The sequence below is a fragment of the Montipora capricornis genome, chromosome 8 (genome assembly GCF_036669925.1).
Source record: "Montipora capricornis isolate CH-2021 chromosome 8, ASM3666992v2, whole genome shotgun sequence".
In the NCBI taxonomy this organism is placed as follows: domain Eukaryota; kingdom Metazoa; phylum Cnidaria; class Anthozoa; order Scleractinia; family Acroporidae; genus Montipora; species Montipora capricornis.
The window spans coordinates 32,131,485-32,140,297 of NC_090890.1; the positions used below are offsets into that span (position 1 = coordinate 32,131,485).

The 8,813-nt window shown below is 38.9% G+C and overlaps 1 protein-coding gene across 2 annotated transcripts in view; it reads left to right on the plus strand.

Moving 5' to 3' along the window:
- LOC138059442 (oxysterol-binding protein-related protein 8-like) overlaps positions 1-8,498 on the plus strand; it is a 32,043-nt gene extending 23,545 nt beyond the window's left edge. For both annotated transcript variants that reach the window (XM_068905045.1, XM_068905046.1), the window contains 11 exons: positions 268-380; positions 548-629; positions 911-1,103; positions 1,578-1,676; positions 2,496-2,593; positions 2,725-2,814; positions 2,925-2,972; positions 3,907-4,019; positions 4,171-4,213; positions 5,293-5,447; positions 6,407-8,498. In XM_068905045.1, coding sequence (XP_068761146.1) covers positions 268-380; positions 548-629; positions 911-1,103; positions 1,578-1,676; positions 2,496-2,593; positions 2,725-2,814; positions 2,925-2,972; positions 3,907-4,019; positions 4,171-4,213; positions 5,293-5,447; positions 6,407-6,923 — 1,551 coding nt within the window. In that variant the 3' untranslated portion in view covers positions 6,924-8,498. The remainder of the gene's footprint in view (positions 1-267; positions 381-547; positions 630-910; positions 1,104-1,577; positions 1,677-2,495; positions 2,594-2,724; positions 2,815-2,924; positions 2,973-3,906; positions 4,020-4,170; positions 4,214-5,292; positions 5,448-6,406) is intronic.
- Positions 8,499-8,813: the final 315 nt, after the last annotated feature.

Consider the following 8,813-nt stretch of genomic DNA (forward strand, 5'->3'; position numbering starts at 1 on the left):
AATATGATATATAGTTTGACCCTATACAAAAAATATAGCTGCACGACATTTTTTTTTTCCACAGAAACATCATCTTCCTGTACCAAGACTTTAATGAAACCACTTCATCAGATCCTAATGTTAACTTTCGTATACAAAAGAAATTCTTAGATTTCATTTTGGGAGAAATCCTTTCATTGGCCTTGTGCAACACCACCATGGTCACCTTTATTTCAAAGGAGATCAACATGGCTAATGCCTCTACTGCTGGCTCCATTTTGTCGTTAGGTTAAGCCAGGCATGGATCTCTCAAGAGTTACTTTACCAACCTTTATTCTGGAGCCAAGATCTTTTCTGGACAAGCTCTCTGATTTCTACTTCCATTCTGACATTTTATCCAGGTATAGTTGTATAAACCTTCACAGAAACTATTCCATTGCGGATTCCCCTACCAGTCCTATTAATAGCCATCGTTTATGCAGCTTTTTACATGTTTGTTTAAAAAAATCAATTCAGAAATAAAACGTTTTTATAAAAGTTTGAAAATTGTATTTCATGTCTTTTTCAGGGCTGCTAGAGAGGAAAATGCTTACAGCAGAATGAAAGAAGTGGTAAGGTGGTATCTGTCAGGATTCTACAAGAAACCAAAGGTCAGTGAACAGAAAGGAATCATTAAATTCTATATTACATTTACTTTTTCTTATTGTCATGCTGCCATTAGCCAACAAGATAATAATTAAGGAGTTAATTTAGTGTAAAAAGTGAACAATCTTCCTGTGATTGTGTAGTTGTCCATTTAGTTTATAGTAATTCATGCTCCAACCTTTCGTCTTAAGAAAATTTTAACCTCCTCCCTGCCTCAATAACACTTCAACTATCATTCCTAATAAGTACCTCTTGTATTAATTTGATTTAATTCTTTCATTCGTAGGGTTTGAAGAAGCCATATAACCCAATTCTAGGTGAGACATTCCGCTGCTTTTGGCTGCATCCCAATGGTACCAAGACGCATTTCGTAGCCGAGCAGGTATCCCATCATCCTCCAGTATCAGCATTCTATATCTCCAACAGAGAGGAGGGTTACGTAGTCAATTGTTCATGCCTGGCCAAGTCCAAATTTTATGGTGAGTGGTAGTTTGAAAATCTTAATTACCGGTAGCAGTTTCTTTGATTTCGTATCTCTTAAGTAAACAGTAAGAAGTTATTTTTTTATGAACTCCTTCCCCTTGACACCATTCACGACTATTTAATTTTCAATGTTGTTTAGGGGACGTAAGTTATACTGCTTGTTGTGCAGTTTACGGTCAATTAGGAAAACTTTGTAGCCTTCTTGCAAAAGAAGAAACTTTGGGAAAAGAGTGTTCTGTGAACAGGTCATTTGCCTCTCGGCCAAAACATTTTCCAATCATGTACATGTAAGTGGCTCAGCTGCCTCTAGAAAACTGCTTTTCAAGCTCATGAGTGGTCTATTGCAAAGGAGCTAAAGTTTAAAATTACCGGGGTGATGAAAAATCTCCACTGTACAGCGTAAGACCGAAATTGACAATTTTTTGTTTAGTTCTTTCAATGGATAACTTTTTTTCAATGCAATTTTACAGGAAACTCTTCCTCTGCGATTTTGGATGGAAATGGGACAATGACATTGCTTAGGTTTGGTGAGGAGTATGTGATGTCCCTTCCCTACGCTCACTGCAAAGGTGATTTTAGATGATGATAATTTAATTTGTATCCTAGATAATTTTGAAGGCTAAAACCTTGCACTTCACATTGGCTGTGAATTATTGAGAACTTGGTGTGTATTGTTGTAAGATATTGAAGAAAGTATCTTATTAGGACATGTGGTCACTGCAGACCCTTGTCAATCCACAGGAAGCCTTCTGTTAAGCACTTTATCCACATAAAAGTAATTAGTAATTGAAAATTGTATATAGTTTTAAATGTTGCTGATGGTGGCACAGGAATTATCACTCACTTAAGGCGGAGAAATACGAGATACAAAAACCCTCAACTTGTCGCGCAACATTGTTTCCTTGCAAGTTTTGATCGATGTTTCGCGTTTTTCACCTTGCGTGATCAACTTGACCCGCAACAAAAACATTTGTTGCGGTTTGAAGAAATGCAGCGCGCTGATTGGTTGATTTGCTAGTACACGAGCACATTTGTTGCGCGACAAGTTGTGAGCTTGATGAAAAACGACCAACAAAGCCAAAATTTGTTGCTCAGAGTAGACCCGCGCTCAACTTTTCGCAACAACTTTCTTTAACCCGCAACAAATGCTTTTGTTGTGCAACAAGTTGATCATGCAAGGTGAAAATCGGGAGACATCGACCCAAACTTGCAACGAAACAATTTTTTGCGCGCCAATTTGAGGGTTTTTGTATGTCGTATTTCGCCGCCTTTACATGTACATGTAGCAGTTAGCAGGTCGTCAATGAAGAATGCTAGCTTAACACAGTGGAATCAGATTACATATCTTGCATTTAATTGTTAATTTTTTTATACAAATGTATCTGTAGGCATTTTGATTGGCACACTGACAATGGAGTTGGGTGGAGTTGTCACCATAAACTGCGAAAAGACTGGATACAAGGCTGAGATTGAATTTAAACTTAAGGTAAAGATGTCGGAAAGTATTGTTTTGACTCATAGTACATACACAACCTTTCAGATATTTTTCTTGCTTGTTAAACTTATATCATTGTAAGAACTCATTATAGATTAATTATGAAATGATTTTCTTTGCAGCCCTTCTGGAAGAAGAGTGGAGAGTCTAACTTTGTTGCTGGCAAGATCAAAATGGGCAAAGAAACACTGTGCAGAATAGAAGGCAAATGGGTGAGTCAAAACATGGTTATTTCATTGACAATTAAAACCTTTTTGCGTTCTCATCATTTTTTAATATTTCGGTTGGTTTGTCCTGAAAGTGATTGCTTCCATTTTTTTAGGATGGTGAGGTGATCATTGTAGACTTGAAAGCTCCAGTGCAAGCAGGGGTGAGTTACTTAACGACGGTGCCTACTAATTCAAAGGTATTTTTGCGCGGTTTACTAACTATGCGGGAAAATCAGATGTTAACAAGTGTTATTGAAATCCAAAAAGAAAATTGGGGGTAACCACGCATTTTTCGAAGATAATTAATCAACAATATTTGTAAAAAGCTGTAAAATACAAAGCAATGTGTGGCGTTCTTTTCCAAATTCAAACTTAATTATCTCTGAAAAATGCTTGGTTACCCCCAATTTTCATTTTGGGTACCAAGAGCACTTGCTCAGTTCTGCTTTCTCCGCATGGTTTTAAACCGTGCAAAAATACCTCTGGAGGAAGTGACGTCAAAGGCTCACTAGTTTAAGAATGCAATGCGTGCGTGCGCCGCAGAATTAATATGCAGGCGGGAGTTTTGGGCTTTCAGACATTTAAACTCGCGTTTTGCATATATAGTAAGCTGCATTCACACGCTGAAATTTTAAGCAAGTGAGTAAATGACGTCACTGTTCCCTGGATCCAACCCTCTGAGGTCCAATCGGTCAGTTTTGAACGTGGATAATGCCGGACCGTGAAGTTCAAAACACACACACTCAAAGTAAACGGCGTTTAGATAAAAATCAAAGCTAAGAATTTTGACAGTAAGGTGTTAAGCAAACACACTTTCAAAATCTGAAGGAAAAAAGGAGGTGATTTTTTGTAATCACAGGAGCACAAAAAACTATAATATTGTATACGTCCTTGGCAAGGTATATAACTGTACTTTTGCGTAATGGAACAGGAAACCTCATTTACTGATGTTGAACTTGTGTTATTAAGAAGTGCTGTTTTTATTAAATTAAATTTTGTAATAAACAGGGAATTTAATCTCTTTTTATGGTGTGTTCTCGTAGTCAAAGACAGTCATCCTTTCAACAATCTGTGCGCTCTGTATATTTGTTACAGGAAGTAGAACCACTACCTGAACTGTTCTGGGATCCAACTCCGGAGATCAGAAAAAAAAGACTTCCACGGCACTTGGTTGATTACACAAGCCAGGGAGAATTTGAATCTGAAAAGTAGGTGCAGTGATGTCTGAATTTCGTGTGAATCTCGTTTAACAAAACACTCGGGTCATTTGTTCAAATTCACAGCATAGTTAATTGCAAATAGTTATCGTAATCTCAGTGATTCAATAACATGTTTCACATAACTCATCTCTACATTTAGATTGTGGACACATGTCAGTGATGCCATCAAGTTGAATGACCAGGTAGGAATCGGGAAACACAATCTTCGACAACTGAACTGCTGAGAGAAAAAAATAAGAATTTTTAGGCATTCTGGTGTGATCACATGCAAAGAACCCCGCTTCCCCTGACCAATTTTGACAAAATGGCTCGGATATGTTTTAATAGCATTCCCTTTATTTTTAAATGGAAATTTTGGAGGATTGGGGGGGGGGAGGGTGGCCAACGAAAGAGTTCAGTTGATTTAGTGAACACCAAGGGCATGTGATTGGTAGTTGAGGACCATTTGCTTCATTTCCCCAACCAGTTTTCTACAGGATTGCAGTTATTTACTGAATATCTGAGTTAAAACTCCTCTCTGTCTAAACATCCTCAACATGTTAGCAAAATATGGGCACAATGATTGTGAGCAACAAGCAGCACTAAAAGGAGAGGGGAGGGGTTTCATAAAGACTTTAATCTGAACCAACAGAATGGTAATTTAGGAACGTAGACCTCTTGTATCAATCTCAGAAGTCAAGGAATATGTCAAAGGGCCCTTTTTTTTTCAAATTTTAGACTTACAGACTTGAAGTTGACAACTATCAACAAATTTTAATGCAAACTTAACCTGTTGATGCATGTCTCATTGTACTCAAAGTGAAATAACAAATTGATCCTCAAAGAATATGACGAAAGTATACCCACAAGTGAGTGCCTATACCCAGCTAGCCTGTGGGGTGAATGCTATTTGTGGTCATGATAAATCTGCGAAAATTACAGGATTTCTAGCGTATGATTCACTATTTGTTTCACAGCCTTCAGGTGAGAGTGCATGATTTCAGTTCCTTGGCACTTTCTTCCTCCATGCGTCGTGTTTTCCAGAGTGACAGCTTAAGAGCAAGCAGTGTTTTCTCTTTCTTAATAGCGGCGTTTTTCAATCCAGAAAGCCGTTCCTCACGTGCCGTCCATCACTAATTTTCGTTAAAGCTACTCCATTGTATGCAAATGTTGCCATCACAAGCCTGTATTTGATTGGATTTCTGTAAGATATTAACCCACCAAAACTCGATTCGCCAATCAAAATCGAAACTTAAATGTTTTTTCATGTGTAATTAATTAGGAGAAAGCCACACAGGAGAAGTTCGTTCTTGAAGAAGCTCAGCGGAAAGGGCATAGAGAAAGGAGAGAAAAAGGAGAAGAGTGGATTCCTAAGCTGTTTGAAAGAGATCCAGCTGCTCCTAATGCTATTAATCGCTGGTTTTACAAGTACAGGGAGTAAGTTTCAATACTTGATTTTGGTCCCATTGTATAAGAATAACTGAAAAACAGCAGTCTGAATTTAATCCGAAATACTAAGTGTCTTCTGGCCTTTACATTCACTAATTTATATTTTTATCTGGGATGTTACCTGGAACAGGTATAATAGCAATGTTTGAAATAACTGCATGCGAAAATTATAATGTTATTTATACATATCACTGTCCCAGATGCGAGATAATTATCTCCTTAATAATACTTTAACTTGATAAAGAGCAATTCTGGCTTGCATTTTCCGTAAACAACCGCTGATATTTGTTGATGGTAATTTCTGGACCACAGTAAGAAGGGCTTTAAGTTGCGTCATTAAAAACACGAAATGCGGCATTACAAAACTGAAAAGTCAAAACGGAGAGAAATATGCTGTGCTGGATCCGAAAAGAGAGAAAGAGTTAGCATTAGTTAGGCCTCCCATTTTCTTCCTTGCTGACTCAAAAAGCTTCCAGTTTCGAGGAAGGAGGCGCATACATGAAAACCATGGGCAGGTGGTAAGGTTTCCCAGCGATTAATAATTCAGGATGAAAATGTTTACGTGGAATGGTAAGGTAGGTAAAGTCTGCTACGAGCCTAGAAGGCCCATCAGGCCGGCGCTTATCTCCGGTTTCTGTAGCATGAAGCGACTAGGAGTATTTCTACTCCCCCCTGGATGGGATGCTAGTCCATCGCAGGGTTACCCCCAGCATTAGATTTGCTGGTACCCATTTATACACCTGGGTGGAGAGAGGCACCGTGAGAGTAAAGTGCCTTGCGTGGAATAGGGCACAGGAAAGTATCCAAGAAAATGTAAATTGAATAGAATTGCAGTCGCTTAAGTTTGGTTGTGGTTAAAGAAAGCACTATTTAATATGAGTGACGTTTAATAAATACGTAACTCAATCTATGAACACTTAAATATTTCTATTTAATTTTGTTCCCAGTGTCAGACCATGGGATCCGATGACAGATCTGAAGGAGTATGAAAGTGATGGCATTATCAAGACCCAATATCGTCTGAAGGCGCCCATGGTGAGAACTACTAGCCTGCTTAGCGTTCAAACACCAGATCTCAATAAAAAATCCACAACAAAACGAAAGCGTCCTTCTTCGGGTCGACTCAGAGGCAGTGGCCAAGCAAAGGGCTCTCGACGTGACTCCATGGACCGCTCTGGAACGTCAACGCCTGATCCCGAAGCGGAGCACTCCAGTAGTGTTGAGGACGATGATGATTCTAGTTTTAAGGAAACTGTTGACGCGGCAGCTTTGGAGAAGATCTTTCAGCCTTTGAAGGATTTACAGAAGGAATGTGTACAGCAGATGAGAGCGATTAGGAGTGAGTTGAGGCGTCATTACACCTGCCATCAGGATGACATAGCTTCTCTTCAATTCAAAGATTGGCTTCTATTACTGTTGTTCATCATTTCACAAGGGTTTTTTCATTGGTACTACAAAAGATGATCTGGGTTCAGCATAGTCTGGGGCTTGCTTGTAAATCAATCACACGCGCAAAGATATTTTGGCCGTTCTTTCAGCCAACCTGAGAATTTAATTTTATCTAAGATGTATCTTTCCATCATTACCATGAAACACGTAGTGCCCTTAAAAAGAGAGCATGGGCCTGATGTTTCAATGACATCGCAAACTGCTTCACCGTGCAAATTTTTGTCTAAAACAGACGTCATTGAAAACCAGTTGATGTCCAAGAAATAGATCCACAATTGCAGTGTTTAAATGAATACCTGTCAGTTTTCTTAAATTAACGAAACTTTCGGGTTCCTTTTCGAGTGAGAGCGGCAAAGCATATTTGCCACCGGTGGAGAGACGTATGTTAATAAGAATCGGGGTTATTTAAACAATCGCGCGGATTTAGATTCTTTTGGTGGTGACTTTTACCCCAGGTGCGCCATCATATAGGCTCGATTACCAGACGCTGTTTCAGGAAAGGAGCCCGCACTCCTCCTGGAACGAAGTCCGGGCGTCCGTTTCTCGAACATCCCGAAAACTTTTCGTGCCAGAAATACCATTTACCAAATTGCCATCTGCTTGTTTTGACATGCGGGTCTTTTAACATGTTGTTAAGATAACAAAATTATTACAGAGTTTGAAGACTTGAGGCAGTGTGGCCCAGTGGTTAGGGCGCTTGCCTTGAGATCCGGAGATCCCGGGTTCAAGACCCGCTCTGACCACTCGTTGAATTTGTTCCTGGTAGTCCCTGGTTCAACTTCCCAGCTGCTGCACTTGTAAATAGCCAACTGGTTTGCCTCCGGCCAGTTGGGATTCTTAACAGTTGTTGTTGTGTTCTGTCGTTTCGTTGATTGTGTTTCATTGGCCCTGAAAAGCCCCTATGGGGAGCGGTCTATTATGTATGTATGTATGTATGTATGTATGGATGTATGTATGTACTTGAAACTTCTCCGTTTTCACGATACAATGAGAATTGTGAGAAGGCCTGAAAAGTTTCGGAAACTTTCGAGAAACGGGTCCCGGGTACGAGAGAGTGGCGGAATGTTGCCTAGTGATAATGTGGCGTGACATTTCTTAGGTAAACCCTCAGGGCCATTGAAAACTGTTCTGATAAGACAATGGTCTAACAAGACGGATGTTGTGATGAGTGGAAAAGAAAATCTGTGCAATACGAAAATACACAGAAAAGACGATCAAAATTTATCAAAATTTGTTGAACACATTTTCCAACAGTGTTTGCTGTACTTGTGTTAGACTTGTTAAAGTTTCAATTATTGATATTCTTACGCTAGAGATGTTGTACAAATTATTCTCAACAAATGTATCAAGTTATTTATAAAATTGATTGAGAAATTTATCCAGCGAAAACTGGTTAATTTATGTATTCTTCATTTGGTGGCAAAGTAAAAAATTCACTACTTTGCAATCCAAATCCATCGGTGTATGATTTTTTTGGGTTTCTTTTCTTTCGTTTTGATGACACTATAAGGTTAACGTAAATGGGTGGAGTTTTTTCAGGAGGACTTAAGTGTACTTTTAATTGCAAAAATATATTAATGTTTTAACTGATATGGGTGATTCATGTTTTCTTCTTTTATTCTGGGAGCCTGAGCTAAAGTAAACGAAGCAGATTTTAAAAATACAGTGTACTTTAAAATTAGACTCCTTTTGAAAACTGAGTTGGAATTATTCATTAACCCATTCACCTTTAAACCGGCCAATTTACTTAGTATTTTACTCTGTCTAACGCCAGAGTATTTTACTCTGTCTAACGCCAGACGATTTTACTCGTCAATGGGGAACCCCCAGGAGTCAATGGGTTAAAACTTTACGGTATATTAGTCTTCTACTTGTCCAGAGTCACTCCACAACGACTTCCAAAAG